The following is a 16,444-nucleotide window of genomic DNA, read 5'->3' as shown; positions in this document are numbered from 1 at the left end:
CAGTTCAGTTACAAAACAAATCAATACAGGAGGAATCAGAGATAGACTATGTAGAGGTAAGCCAATGAGAAGGGAGTTGCAGTAATCGATGCGAGGGATGACGAGGGAGTGAATTAAGAGCTTTGTTGTGTCATTGGTTAGAAAGGGGCGTATTCTGGAGATGTTGCGGAGGTTGAGGAGGCAAGATTTAGACAGTGATTGGACGTGGGGCTTAAAGGAGAGTTCAGATTCCAGGACTACACCTAGGACCTTGGCATGTGGGGATGGACTTATAGTTGTGCAATTGATTTTGACAGAGATCAGGGGAAGGGAAAGAGGCATGTTGGGGAGGCAAAATTCTAAGTTCGGTTTTGGATAGATTACATTTGAGGAAGTGGTGTGACATCCAGACTGATATATCTGATAGTAAATTGGTGATACGTGAGGAGACAGAGGGAGTGAGCTGATGGGTAGAGAAATAGATTTTAGTGTCGTCATTGTAGAGATGGTATTGGAAGCCATGGGAGGCTATTACCTGACCCCAGGGAGGAGGTGTAGATTGAAAATAGGAGAGGTCCAAGAACAGTACCTTGAGGGACCCCAACAGAGAAAGGAAGAGGAGAGGAGGAAGTAGAGTTGTAAGAAACGCGGTTGGATCAGTAGGAAGAGAACCAGCGAAGAGTACAGCCACGGAGACCAAAGGTGTGGAGTTTTATGAGGAGGAGGGGGTGGTCAACCGTATCAAAGGCAGCAGAGAGGTCCAGGAGTAGGACTACAGAATAGTGTCCATTGGTTTTGGCTGTTAGTAGATCGTTTGTTAGTTTTAGGAGAGCAGTTTCTGTGGAGTGTTGAGGACGAAATCCAGACTGAAGGGGATCGAGAAGGCCATTATCAGCAAGGTGGACGCTCAGTCGGTTGTAGATCAGACAAGGAGTTTGGATAAAAGGGGAGCAAGGAGATGGGGCGTAGGTTGTTAAGACTGGATGGATCCAGTGAGGGCTTTTTAAGTATGGGTCTGACAAGTGCGTGTTCCAGACAGTTGGGGAAGATGCCAGAAGAGAGGGAGGGATTGAAGATGTGGGTTAGAGAGTGTAGAATAGAGCTAGAGGGTGAACGTAGCATTTGTGAGGGAACAGGATCCAGAGGGCAGGTGGTAAGATGGACATTAGCAAGTAGTTTAGCAACCTAATCTATAGTGGTGGGGTCGAAAGGGGGAAGTAATAATTGTACCTATGGGCATGAGGTGATAAGCGTTGAGGGTTTCTGAACAGTAGAGATCTCCTTGCAAATTGTATCAATCTTCTGTTTGAAGTGATTGGCGATCTCCTGGGCAGTGATTGAGTTGGTGGGTGGAGGAGGCAGTGGAGGACGAAGTAGAGAGTTGAAGGTAGGGAAGAGTTGACGGGGACCGGGTGATAAGGTGTTAATGGAGAGAGATAAAATAGGTCTGCTTGGCAGTGAGGAGGCAGGAATTGTATTTTCGGAAGGGCAGATTTATACTGGCTGAGATCTTTCTGGGACTTCGCCTTACGCCACAGGCGCTTAAGAGCACGGCTGGGTCTTTTTCAGACTTCTAGTGTCATCCGGTTTGCCAAGGTTGAAGGGGACGGGGCCCAATTCTGTGTGTAGTGAGGGCGGCCATTGTATCCAGTGAGGCTAGAAGTGAAGTGTTGTAGACAGAAGTGGCTAGATCGGGGTCATAGAGGTGGTCAGTAGTAGAGTAGAGAAAAGAAGGGTTGAGGAGGTGAAGGTTTCTACGGGTAACCTTTAGGCGGTTGAAGGGAGAGGAGGTGGAGAGGTTGCACGGAGTTCATAGGTGGGAGAAATTTGGAAGTAGCAGGAGTGTTAGTATTAGTAGGGATGTTGAAGTCCCCGAGAATGATGGTGGGCATTTCAGAAAAGAGAGAAAGTAGGGTAGCCAGGCAGAGAAGTCATCAAGAAAGGTTGATACCGGTCCAGGGAGCCGGTAGAGCACAGCTATCCTTAAGCCTCGTGCACACAATCGGATTTTCGGCAGGGAATTGTGTAATGAAAGACTGTTTGCCTAAAATCCGACCGTTCGTACGCTCCATCAGACAATTGTTGGCCAACTTTCCTCCAACAAATGTTGGATGGCAGGCTAGTCAATTTTCGGTGGACAACGGTCTGTTGTCAGATTTTCCGTAAGTCCGTCACACAAAAGTCCAAAGTACAAACACGCATTGCACGAAATCAATGCTCACCAAACACGACATTAGCAGAAGGTGCCCAAAGGGTGGCGCTCAAGAGCTGCAAAATTCCACGTAGTATGTCGTTCGTGTTTGTTGGCCGACAATTGTGTGGCGTTTGTATGCAAGACAAGTTCCCGGCACACGCCCCTTAGGACAAAAGTCTGACGCTCTGTTGGCCAACAATCTGATCGTGTGTACGAGGCTTTAGAGAAACTGGGGAGAAGAGACGAATGCGGTGTGCCTCAAATGAGGAGAGTGACAGAGAGGGAAGATCTTGAAGAATCACAGTATAGATAAAACAATATGCAAAGTGGTTGGAGGGAAGCTTCAGAATGGCAAAGATGTTTTTTTATCACAAATTATGTGAGCAGACTGCAGCTCCTCTTTAAGTCGTAGCTTGTACAACTTTTTAGGAGATCATTACACGGAACGGTTTCGAAGGCTTTGCTTCAAGGTAGGCGATGTCCATGGCACCATCCTTGTCCAAAACATTTGTGATATGACAATAAAGAGTTCAAAGTGCCAATAAAAATAGAAGGAAAACAAGGTCTTGCATCAATCAAACAGTGATAGGAAAAAAAGACTGTTCAAATTTCACAGTGATAAATATCTCTGTTTACAAGCCAAGAAGTCAGGGAGAGTTGAAGCCTGACAGAGTTATCACAAAACCTTAGCTGCAATTTCTGTGACAACAGTCAAAAGTGGTTGTAAACTCTTCCATATACCCAGTGATGGGTATACACAGCGATTTTAAAAAAACTACATAAGTTGTACTTGTTTATCTGCTGCCTTCTCTTCTTTACATCTATTCAAAGTCCAGAATTTATAAAGCTTGTCTGAGAGTTCAGAAAAAAAGGGGACAGAGAGCTGAAGTTACACTCAGTGAGGAGAGCTCTGGGAGCTGATTGGTGGGAAAAGTCACACACCCTCCACACAGCACATAGGAACAGAATTGAGGCTGTCAATCTGTTGGAGATCCCTCCCCTGTCAACATTTTTTCTCTTGGTGTCAGGAAAACTTGTCAGAAGTGATTCATGCTGATAGCAGAGGAACGAAACAGCCGACAGAAATCACACTTAGTGCTCTGGATTGAGACAAGTACACACTATAGAGAGATATGCTTTGTTCATATTTCATGTCTGAGGTTTACAACTATTTTAACTACTTGCTGAACACCCGCTGCAGATGTACTGCGGCAAGGTGGCTCGGCTGCGCGGTACGGCGATTCGTGCACTAGCATTCGTGGGCGCGCGCACTCCGATTGGCCAGCGGGGGAGCCAATGAGCGGGTCCGGCGGGCTCGATGTCCACCGGCTGCCATCGATCGTTCCCCTCAGAGGCAGAACAGGGATCTGCCGAAAGTAAACAAGGCAGATCTCCGTTCTGTCCGGGGATGACACTGAGATCTGTCTTCCTGCTATGCAGGAAGATGGATCTGTGTGTTTCCCTAGTCACACAGTGCCCCGTACAATTAGAAAACACAAACAGGGAACACATTTAACCCCTTGATCGCCCCCGATGTTAACACCTTCCCTGCCAGTGTCATTAGCCCACCTCCCAACATTTTGAGATGGGAATGAGGGACACGGCATAGGACACGCCCCCGGCCACACCCTCTTAAAAGGAGAATTAACCATAAAAAAAGGTTATTTAAATCCATAAGGACTTTTTTTTTCACCACTACTATTCCTTTATATTGGCTTTTAAAATTGACAAATGCGGCAATTTAGAATTTGGATGAAAGATTTAGCACCGGGAAACGCTTTTTGAAAAATAAAAAGTGCATTTTATATACAACTATATAGATCAGACCAAAACGAGGGACAAATGAGGAGGGAAGAGGGACGGAGGGACATTGCTCCAAATCAGGGACAGGTGGGAGCTTTGTCATTAGTACAATAACAGTGCATATTTTTTAGCACTGATCACTGTATTAATGTCCCTGGTTCCCAAAAAAAGTGTCAAAAACGTCAGTTAGGTGTCCGATCTGTCCGCCGCAAGGTCGCAGTCCCGCTAAAAATCGCTGATCACCGCCATTACTAGTAAAAAAAAAATGTAAAAAATAATAAAAATGCCATAAATCTATTTCCTATTTTGTAGACGCGATAACTTTTGTACAAACCAATCAATATATATGCTTATTAGGGATTTTTTTGGCCTAAACTGATAAATACATTTGTTTTGTTTATATATATATATATATATATATATATATATATATATATATATATATATATATATATATATATAATTTTTTTTTTTTTTTTTTTTTTTTTTGGATATGTATTATAGCAGAAAGTCAAAAAATATTTTTTTTTTCAAAAATGTCTTTTTTTTTTTTTTTTTGTTTATAGTGCAGAGGTGATCAAATACCACCAAATCTATTTGTGGCAAAAAAAAGGACATTCATTTTTTTTTTTTTTGGGTACAGCATCGAACGACCGTGCAATTTGTCAGTTAAAGTAACGCCGTATCGCAAAATAAATGGCCTGGTTATTAAGGGGGGGGGGGGGCAAATCCTTCCGGGGCTGAAATGGTTAAAGGCCAAATCCACCCAAATGTTGCAAGCTAAAATCACCAGATAGCTCCTTCCTCCCCGCCCACAAGTTCCAGTGGTGAGATAGGCCCACCTAAATCCCCGCTTATGGCGAAGTGTTGCAGCGAACACAAAACAGAAAGGATGGTGTCATTAATCTTCAATGAATCTACTATCTACAGACCCAGCAACCTCACCAGGACCAGACAAAAAAAAAATAAGATACAATAAAATAGCTAAAGGGGAGGAAGGTAAGCTTCACTAAAGGCCTAGTTTACACCTGAGGTTGGAGGGCAGTAAAAATAGGCAGCTGAGTTGTATTACCACCTCCAACTGTGAATTGAGACAAGTAGAAGAAAGTACACACTATAGGGGGATATGCTTTGATCATATTTCATGTCTGAAGTTTACAACCACTTTAATATACTTGTGTTTTCCAGATCCCTTTAGACTGGTCATGTGATGAGCTGGGTTCTCTTTTCACATCTCTTTAGACTGGTCATGTGATGATCTGGGTCCTCTTCACCCTCTGCGGTGGTGGGTGTCCTCCATGACCCATTAAAGAGGCAAGACCATAACTCTCTGCTCACACAGAATGTGTACTGCGGGGGACAGCTCTGGATAGAAGGTAAGGGGTGTGGATACATTTTTTTTTTTAAGCTGATCTAGGCTCCTTTGTAACCTAACAATTGGTTAAAAGTAAAAATTAAAAAAACGGGCCTTAAGAATTAACAAATAACCAAGGATGCCGGTTTATGAAATTCCCCAAATCCCTTGCACACAAGAAATACAATAAGCAGAATTATGGCACAGACTTCTGACAGGTACAATGATTAGCTGAAATAAATATGGGTAAAGTTTTACTTTTATCTCCAGCTCCAGAGATTGGGAACAGCGTGGGCTTCCACTTGGGTTTCTGCTGATCTGGATTCGGAGGCAGTGGTTTGGAGACATGGCTTACAGTGCTGCCGTCCTTGGAATTTGATCCAATATAAGTGCTGGCGCTCCTCTGGGGCGGGGCTGGCGGACTGTCGGTATTCCCTATCATGCCGTCTGACATCTTCTGCAGCACCAGCTCTGCTCCTGTGTGAAGGTAAAGAGGCATCTCAGTGAGAAGACAAACCAAGATAAGGGCATTCACATTTAATTAGTGTATATCACTGCTGTATATAGATATATATATACACATACACACACACACAGTATCTCACAAAACTGAGTACACCCCTCACAATTTTGTAAATATTTTCTTCTATCTTTTCATGTGACAACACTGAAGAAATGACACTTTGCTACAATGTAAAGTAGTGAGTGTACAGCTTGTATAACAGTGTACATTTGCTGTCCCCTCAAAATAACTCAACACACAGCCATTAATGTCTAAACCGCTGGCAACAAAAGTGAGTACACCCCTAAGTGAAAATGTCCAAATTTTGCCCAAAGTGTCAATATTTTGTGTGGCCACCATTATTTTCCAGCACTGCCTTAACCCTCTTGGACATGGAGTTCACCAGAGCTTCACAGGTTGCCACTGGAGTCCTCTTCTACTCCTCCATGACGACATCATGGAGCCGGTGGATGTTAGAGAACTTGTGCTCTTCCACCTTCCGTTTGAAGATTCCCCACAGATGCTCAGTAGGGTTTAGGTCTGGAGACATGCTTGGCCAGTCCATCACCTTTACCCTCAGCTTCTTTAGCAAGGCAGTGGTCGTCTTGGAGGTGTGTTTGGGGTCGTTATCATGTTGGAATACTGCCCTGCGGCCCAGTCTCCTTTACAGTCAATACATACTGTGTATGTATTGGGACACCTGCCTTTTTGCACACATGAACTTTAATGGCATCCCAGTCTTAGTCCGTAGGGTTCAATATTGAGTTGGCCCACCCTTTGCAGCTATAACAGCTTCAACTCTTCTGGGAAGGCTGTCCACAAGGTTTAGGCTGGGTTCACATTAGAACACCCAGTGGCTCACAGCAGGAGTTCGCTGCATTCAGGTCCGATTTCGGCCTGAAACGTGGGCTGAATTCGGATCTGAAAACGGACCAAAAGACACTAAGGGCTCTTGTGCAATTCGCACCACAGCCGCTGCTGAGATGTGTGAACCGGCTCCCTCCATAGAGAGCCGGTCACAATCTCCTATGTGATTTGGATGCGGAGAAACACGCATCCAATTCACAATAGTGTGAGCCCAGCCCTGTGAATGTCTATAGGAATGTGACCATTGTTCCAGAAGCGCATTTGTGAGATCAGGCACTGATGTTGGACGAGAAGGCCTGGCTCGCAGTCTCCGCTCTAGTTCATCCCAAAGGTGTTCTATCGGATTGAGGCCAGGACTCTGTGCAGGCAGGTCAAGTTCCTCCACCCCAAACTGGCTCATGACCATTCTTCCAGAAGCGCATTTGTGAGGTCAGGCACTGATGTTGGACGAGAAGGCCTGGCTCGCAGTCTCCGCTCTAGTTCATCCCAAAGGTGTTCTATCGGATTGAGGCCAGGACTCTGTGCAGGCAGGTCAAGTTCCTCCACCCCAAACTGGCTCATGCATGCCTTTATGGACCTTGCTTTGTGCACTGGTCCAAATCATTTGGTGGAGGGGGGATTATGGTGTGGGGTTGTTTTTCAGGGGTTGGGCTTGGCCCCTTAGTTCCAGTGAAGGGCATCAGCATACCAAGACATTTTGGAAAATGTCATGTTCCCAACTTTGTGGGAACAGTTTGGGGATGGTCCCTTCCTGTTCCAACATGACTGCGCACCAGTGCACAAAGCAAGGTCCATAAAGACATGGACAAGCGAGTTTGGGGTGGAGGAACTTGACTGTCCTGCACAGAATCCTGACCTCAACCCGATAGAACACCTTTGGGATGAATTATAGCAGAGACTGCGAGCCAGGCCTTCTCGCCCAACATCAGTGCCTAACCTCACAAATGCTATTCTGGAAGAATGGTCAAACATTCCCATAGACACACTCCTAAACCTTGTGGACAGCCTTCCCAGAAGAGTTGAAGCTGTTATAGCTGCAAAGAGTGAGCCAACTCAATATTGAACCCTACAGACTAAGACTAGGGTGCCATTAAAGTTCATGTGCGTGTAAAGGCAGGCGTACCAATACTTTTGGTAATATAGTGAAGCAGCGGTCTTCTATGACATTAGCAAATGTGTGAGATCAGCAGGCTTGCCGCTGCTTTTAAAATTCAACATCAAACACGGACTTCTGAATCTTGTATTTCACTATATAAAGCTCAGTTTAGTGGTAAAAATAAGTGTGAAATGCAAGATTTCCATGGGTGTACAAAGATGTCCGCTTGGCAACTTCACACTGTAGGCTTAAATTTATTCATTATTTTATCATCATATATTCTTCTACATATTTTTGGTAAAAAAAAAAAAAAAAAAAAAAAAAAAAAAAAAACACACAATAAGCGTATATTGATTGGTTTGCGCAAAAGTTATGGCGTCTACAAACTATGGGATTTTTTTTTTCATTGTTTTTACTGGTAATGGCGGCGATCTGTGATTTTTAGCAGGACACTTTTTTTGGGACCAGTGACATTATTACATTGATCAGTGCTATAAAAATGCACTGATCAATGAAAAAAAAAGACACTGGCAAGGGAAGGGGACGATCAAGGGGTTAACTGTGTTCCCTGGGTGTGTTCTAACTGTAGGGGGGGAAGGGCTGCCTGGGACATGACAGAGTTCACTGCTCCCAATGACTGGTAGTAGATCTCTGTCATGTCATCTGTCATAATGGAGATCCGCCTTGTTTACACAAGGCAGATCCCCATTCTGCCTCTGTACTAGGCGATCGCGGGCAGACATCGAGTCCACCCGACCCGCGGGACACACTCCCGCAGCATGCAGCAGGTGTGAGAGCAGGCCGACACGCGCCAGCCACTGCGCGAGCCAAAACACGACGACGGCGATTCGGGCAGGGGGGCCAACCGCAGCAGTACATCTGTGGCAGCTGGTCCTTAACCGCTTCTGTCCCGGAAGGATTTACCCCCTTCCTGACCGGAGCAATTTTTTGCGATTCGGCACTGCGTCGCTTTAACTGACAATTGCGCGGTCGTGCGACGTTGTACCCAAACAAAATTTACGTCCTTTTTTTCCCACAAATAGAGCTTTATTTTGGTGGTATTTGATCACCTCTGCGGTTTTTATTTTTTGCTCTATAAACAAAAAAAAGAGCGACAATTTTGAAAAAAAAAAAAAAAAAAAAAAGCAAAATTTTTTACTTTTTGCTATAATAAATATCCCCAAAAATATGTAAAAAAAAAACGAATTTCTTTCTCAGTTTAGGCCGATATGTATTCTTCTACATATTTTTGGTAAAAATAATCTCAATAAGCATATATATTGGTTTGCGCAAAAGTTATCACGTCTACAAAATAGGGGATAGATTTATGGCATTTTATTATTCATTTTTTTTATTAGTAAAGGCGGCGATCTGCGATTGTTATCGTGACTGCGACATTATGGCGGACACATCGGACACTTTTGATGCTATTTTGGGACCATTGTCAGTTATACAGCCATCAGTGCTATAAAAATGCACTGATTACTGTGTAAATGACACTGGCAGGGAAGGGGTTAAACACTAGGGGGGCGATCAAGAGGTTAAGTGTGTCCTAGGAAGTGATTCTAACTGTAGGGGGGAGGGGCTTCCACTGACATGACAGAGATCACTGACTTCACAGGTCACTTCCGGGTCAAAACAGGAAGGGGAGGAGTGTGAGGTGTGTGGAGCATTCGGGCAGCAGCCCAGGCACCAGGACAAGATTTCTTGTCTCCATGGCGACCTGGGGTCTGCACTAAGACGCCCATCTAAGAGTTTTTTTGTGATTATCGACAAGTGCATTACTTTACATTTTTCAACATAAACCTCTCCTTTGCCATGTAGCTGCCCACCCCATTCATTTTTTTAAGGCCTTCTTGTAAAGTTTCTATATCCTGATGTGAAGTTATTGCCCTGCTTAACTTTTTATCATCAGCAAATACCGAGAATTGAACCATCTATGCCAAGCTCTATATCATTTGTGAACAAATTAACCACTTAAGGACCGAGCCTCTTTCTGAGATGTGTTGTTTACAAGTTAAAAACATTTTTTTTTGCTAGAAAATTACTTAGAAAAAAAAATGTATAATATTTAGGGGTTCTAACACCCTAGAGAATAAAATGGTGGTTGTTGCAATACTTTCTGTCACACCGTATTTGCGCAGCGGTCTTACAAACGCACTTTTTTTTTGTGGAAAAAATACACTTTTTTTAATTAAAAAAATAGGACAACAGTAAAGTTAGCCCAATTTTTTTATATTGTGAAAGATAATGTTACGCCGAGTAAATTGATAACCAATACGTCACGCTTCAAAATTGCGCCCACTCGCGGAATGGCGACAAACTTTTACCCTTAAAAATCTCAACAGGCGACATTTAAAAAATTCTACAGGTTGCATGGTTTGCGTTACAGAGGAGGTTTAGGACTAGAATTATTGCTCTCGCTCTACCGATCGCGGCGATACCTCACATGTGTGGTCTGAACACCGTTTTCATATGTGGGCGCTACTCACGTATGCGTTCGCTTCTGCATGCGAGCTCGTTCTTATTTATTTTACCTTTTTATTTTTTATTTTTACACTGTTCTTTAAAAAAAAAAAAAAATGGTGTCACTTTTATTCCTATTACAAGGAATGTAAACATCCCTTGTAATATAAAAAAAGCATGACAGGACCTCTCAAATATGAGATCTGGGGACAAAAAGACCTCACATCTCATATTTACACTAAAATGCAATAAAAAAAAAAAAAAGTCCCTTTAAGAGCTATGGGCAGAACTGACATTTTGACATCGCTTCCTCCCTGCAATGATATTGAGATGGGTGGGGGGTCACCTTCCCCTCACTGGTCTCAATGTCACACAAGGGACAACATCCGATCGCCTCTGCCGCTGCCGACGGCTCCGGTAAGAGGCGAAGGGGACCGGAGCGCGGCGGGAGGGGGGGGTCCCTCTCCCGCCGCCGATAAAAGTGATCTTGCGGCGAATCCGCCACAGAGACCACTTTTATCTTGAAGCGGACCGCCCGCTGAAAAAGAGGATACCGGGGTTATGGCAGCTAGCTCTTCAAATTACCGACATATAATGACGGTGGGCGGTCCGGAAGTGGTTAAACAGACTTGGTCCCAGGACAGAGCCTTGGGGCACCCCACTTACCACTCCAGACCGTATATTAGTACACAATATTTATCACAACCCTTTGGACGTGCCCCTGTAACCAGTTTTATAACCAGGTACAAACCTTATCGTCCATGCCTACAGACCTCTAATTTGTAAATTAAGCATTATGGGGGAACTGCTCACCTGTTTGGTGGTCCTGGCTTGGGTGAAGGGGAGAAGCAGAGCACCTCTTCCAATGAAGGGGACATAGTGACTCGAGAAGCAGAGCACAAAGGCTGCATACCAAGTACAGTGCCCTGCAAAAGTATTCACCCCCCTTGGCTTTTTACCTATTTTGTTACATTACAACCTTTAGTTCAATGTTTTTTTAATCTGAATTATATGTGATGGATCAGAACACAAAAGTCTAAGTTGGTGAAGTAAAATTAGAAAAATATATACATAAAACTATTTTTCAGAAATAAAAAACTGATAATTGGCACGTACGTATGTATTCACCCCCTTTGTTATGAAGCCCATAAAAAGCTCTGGTGCAACCAATTACCTTCAGAAGTCACATAATTAGTGAAATGATGTCCACCTGAGTGCAATCTGAGTGTCACATGATCTGTCATTACATATACACACCTTTCTGAAAGGCCCCAGAGGCTGCAACACCTAAGCAAGAGGCACCACTAACCAAACACTGCCATGAAGACCAAGGAACTCTCCAAACAAGTGAGGGACAATGTTGTTGAGAAGTACAAGTCAGGGTTGGGTTATAAAAAAAAATATCCAAATCTTTGATGATCCCTAGGAGCACCATCAAATCTATCATAACCAAATGGAAAGAACATGGCACAACAGCAAACCTGACAAGAGATGGCCGCACACCAAAACTCACGGACCGGGCAGGGGGGGCATTAATCAGAAAGGAGCACAGAGACCTAAGGTAACCCTGGAGGAGCTGCAGAGTTCCACAGCAGAGACTGGAGTATCTGTACATAGGATGACAATAAGCCGTACGCTCCATACAGTTGGGCTTTATGGCAGAGTGGCCAGAAGAAAGCCATTACTTTCAGCAAAAAACAAAATGGCGCGTTTTGAGTTTGCGAAAAGGCATGTGGGAGACGCACAAAATGTATGGAGGAAGGTGCTCTGGTCTGAAGAGACTAAAATTGAACTTTTTAGCCATCAAAGTAAATGCCTGGTGCAAACCCAACACATCACGTCACCCAAAGAACACCATCCCCACCGTAAAACATGGTGGTGGCAGCATCATGCTGTGGGGATGTTTTTCAGCAGTCGGGACTGGGAAACTGGTCAGAGTTGAGGGAAAGATGGATGGTGCTAAATACAGGGATATTCTTTGGCAAAACCTGTACCACTCTGTGTGTGATTTGAGGCTAGGACGGAGGTTCATCTTCCAGCAGGACAAGGACCCCAAACACACTGCTAAAGCATCACTTGGGTGGTTTAAGGGGAAACATGTAAATGTGTTGGAATGGCCTAGTCAAAGCTCAGACCTCAATCCAATAGAAAATCTGTGGTCAGACTTAAAGATTGCTGTTCACAAGCGCAAACCATCCAACTTGAAGGAGCTGGAGCAGTTTTGCAGGGGAGAATGGGCAAAAATCCAAGTGGTAAGATGTGGGAAGCTCATAGAGACTTATCCAAAGCGACTTGGAGCTGTGATAGCCGCAAAAGGCGGCTCTACAAAGTATTGACTTTAGGGGAGTGAATAGTTATGTACATTGACTTTTTCTGTTATTCTGTCCTATTTGTTGTTTGCTTCACAATAAAAAAAAAAATCTTTAAAGTTGTAGGCATGTTCTGTAAATTAAATGATGCAAATCCTCAAACAATCCATGTTAATTCCAGGTTGTGAGGCAACAAAACATAAAAAATTCCAAGGGGGAGTGAATACTTTTGCAAGGCACTGTAGATGGCGCAATGGCAAGGCAGTGCAGCTCAAATTGCTTTCTCTGAGCCCCTCTGGACTGAACTGCTCTGGAGACCACAGCAGGAACATGAATATGGTGGCCAACATGGTGAGATCCTGACAGTACTGAAATACTACCCCCAACCCGACAAGAGGCGGATCCAGGTGTCAACAGGAGCGGGTGCAAATACAAATCAAACCTCACTCTCCCACAGCCCACTCCCTGGCCTCGTGGTTCAGCCGCCCCCCCCCCCCCCTACCAACGGGCAATGGACCGGCACCGGTCCGTGGCTTGGGGTTTGGGGACCTCTGAGCTAGACGAAAGCTGGCTTCCTCATAGAATTTTAACAGGTTGGTCGAGCTTTCATAATTCCATGCTGATTTCTACTACTGATATGGTTTTCATAAACACATTCTTCAAATTCTGGATATCGGATGCAAAGTCTACTTTAAAAGCATTGTACGTTGTGGAGGTATTAGACCTGCACAACAAGAGCAGAGAAAAGGAAACTAAAGTAACAACAAAAAATAAAAGTTACAGAGGGTTACCAATGAGGAATTCTAGTACATACTGTAAATCTGACGGGGAATTCCTGCTACACAATCTATGAACTTTACCCCGAGCTGACAAACATGAGAACTCTTTCCTAGTATGACATCATTGCTCTGCAGGCATCTTATCTAGGCTGCAGGAACATTATTAATGGATGACCAAGTGAATCTGTAATTTTCCAATACTGGGCTAAGCTGGAACATTGTTGGGTTCATTTGACCCGAGGCCTTCAGAACAGAATGATGCTGGGCTTGTTGAAAACCGGAGGCAACGTGTTAGTGGGGCTTTCTTGTCCCCTGTATCATTCCTTCTTATTCCCATCTCCTCGCGCTCTTCCCTGCTTTTCCTCCCTTTCGTCTAATGTACTTTTCCTGCTGTTTATTCTCAGGCCCAAGCCAAAGAACCCAGACGGTGTTTACCTTTCACTCACTCCCCCTGGCGCTCCCACCGACTGCGAGATTCCTCTGCAAGGTTCACTTGCTGAGCAAGTCAAATATTTCCCTCTCCCCTGCTGGGGGGCCACGTACAGCAAGGAAAACAGGCCAGGGGATCCAACCCAGGGGAAGTCATTCCTGGAGAGGTGGGAAATAGAGATCTACCTGAATAGGTTGGAAGAAGACAAAGATCACCAGGGTGCAGGGCACTTCATGTTTTATTTCTTTTTTAAGGAGATGTCCTAGCAAGGCTCCATTAAATAGTAAGAAAGGTTTGAAGCATTCAGGAGTCAGTCAGGGGCATTTTTAAGGCAGGGCAAAAGGGGCATCCGCCCTGGGCCCTGTCATTGTTGTGGGGCCCAAAGCAGCTGCCTCATACTTGCCAACTATCCTGGTTTAAATACCCTCGTCCCTTGAGGTTTTTGTCCCGTGATGTGCCCCAATATCTCAGTGTGAAGTGCTGCTACTAATGCTGCTCAGCTCTGCCCTTTTGTTGTGTACAGATGACTCACCTGTAGACCCTGTGTTTACATGTAAATTACCGGAATTCATATGTAAATAGCTGCAGCATTTATATGTAAATATCAGCGGCCGGTGGCATTGATATGTACATCTTGCCCCCCTGAGGTCATATTTATAGTAATCTCTAGCAGCCAATCAACAAGCAGAAATCACGTGCTGTAACCTCTAGCAACTAATCAGTGAGCCGTAATGTGTGCTGTGACCTCTAGCAACCAGTCAATGAGCGGTAATGATACACTGTAACCTCTGGCAATCAATCGCAATAGCTGCCTGATCTGATTCAGTAAACTGATTTTGAGTCTAGCTGCTATTTATTGTATGTCTCAGAGCAGGTGGAGAGCGAAACTGCATGGGGGGGGGCCCCAAGAAAAGTTTTGCCCAGGGTCCAATCAATATTAAAGACGGCCCTGGAGTCAGTAGTAAGTAAAGCTGCCAGGAGTCAGTAATGCAGAGTTCAGAAGTCAGTAATATGTAATGTAGACTTCAAGGGTAACCAGTAATGACAAAAGCAGGAGTCAGTAGTAAGTAATGTTACGTTCAAAAGGTCAGTAGTATGTAGCACAGAGCTTAGGGGTCAGGAGTAACATCAAGTACAGGGGTCATTATTAACCAAGGCAGAGTGCAGGAATTCAAGAAATGCAGGGGTCAGATAAATGCAGAGTGCAGGGGTCAGGAGTAAGTAATATCAAGTGCAGGGATCATTAATAACCATGCAGATTGCAGGGGTCAGCAGTATGTAATGCAGAGTGCAGGGATCAGGAGTAAGTAATTCAGAATGCAGGGGTTAGGCATAAGTAAGATCAAGGGTGGGGATCATTATTAACCAATGCATGGCTGAATGAAAAAAAAAAAGTAAACCATGTATGGCCAGCCTAAGTAACACAGAGTGCAGGGATCATCAGGAAGAACAAGAAGAGCAGCAGTAAGCAATGCAGAGTTCAGTAGTAACACATGATTCATAGGCCATTAGTATGTAACCCAGAGGTCAGCAGCACTGAGGTCCCCTTATATCAGGGTTCCATCTTACATCAGAGTCCCCATCACATCAGGGTACCCATCAGAGTCCTGTCCTACAACAGAGTACCCATCAGAGTGCCCCCTTACATCAAAGTACCCCATCAGTGTGAACCTTTACATTAGAGTACCCATCAAAGTATCCCCTTACAACAGAGTACTCATCGGAGTGCCCCTTATATCAGGGTTCCATCTTACATCAGAGTACTTACCGAAGTGCCCCCTTACATCAGGATTCCTATCAGGATGCCCCCTTATATCAGGGTCCCTATCAGAGGCCCATCTTACATCAGAGTACCTATCAGAGTGCCCCCTTATATCAGAATCCCCATCAAAGTGCCCCCTTATAAAGTGACCCCCATTATATAGAATACATTTACCCAAGCTGCTATCTATAAATTAGTTTTAGTATGAGATTTGTGTATGTTAAGTGTGGGCATGCTAAGTATTCTGTCAGTATACCACTTCAGTAATATTATTATTCTTAATACTAGTACTACTTTTAGTTCCTCTATTATTAACATTAGTACTATTACTGTTATTGATATTATTAGTACTGTTACTATTATTAATAATACTATTCGTATTATTATTACTACTATTATTATTATTATTTTTACTACTACAACTGCTGTTGATATTATTACTATGATTATTAGTACTGCTACTACCACTAGTATTATTAATTTTAAAATGAATGTTATTACTTTTACTACTACTGTTATTGATAATACTGTTTATTATTATTATTATTATTATATATAAAATAATAATAATAATAATGTAGCAGTAGTAATAATCATAGTATTATGAACAATAATATTAGTAATAGGAATAATGATCATCATAATTAGTAGTAGCAGCGCAGTAGTAGTAGTAATAATAATAAATAATAATAGTATTATCAATAACAGTAGTAGTAGTAATAACAAAAATAGTCATGTTAATACTAGTAATAATAATAATAATAATAATAATAATGTCAATAACAGTAGTAGTACTACAACTAATAATAGTAGTACTAATTTTTTTTATATATATATATATATACACACACACATATACACACACACACACATACATTTCTCTTTTTGCCATTTAGATTTAGA

General features: G+C 43.3%; 1 protein-coding gene across 1 annotated transcript in view; it reads right to left on the bottom strand.

Annotated features, from left to right (window-relative positions):
• The window catches only part of PAK1 (p21 (RAC1) activated kinase 1), a 115,732-nt gene that overhangs the window by 63,520 nt on the left and 35,768 nt on the right, over positions 1-16,444 (bottom strand). The window contains exon 2 of the mRNA XM_073612815.1: positions 5,589-5,807. Within this exon, the coding sequence (XP_073468916.1) occupies positions 5,589-5,784 (196 nt within the window). The 5' untranslated portion in view covers positions 5,785-5,807. The remainder of the gene's footprint in view (positions 1-5,588; positions 5,808-16,444) is intronic.

This window comes from Aquarana catesbeiana, linkage group LG02 (genome assembly GCF_042186555.1).
Source record: "Aquarana catesbeiana isolate 2022-GZ linkage group LG02, ASM4218655v1, whole genome shotgun sequence".
Lineage (NCBI taxonomy): Eukaryota > Metazoa > Chordata > Amphibia > Anura > Ranidae > Aquarana > Aquarana catesbeiana.
This window is presented reverse-complemented; position numbering and strand designations above follow the sequence as displayed.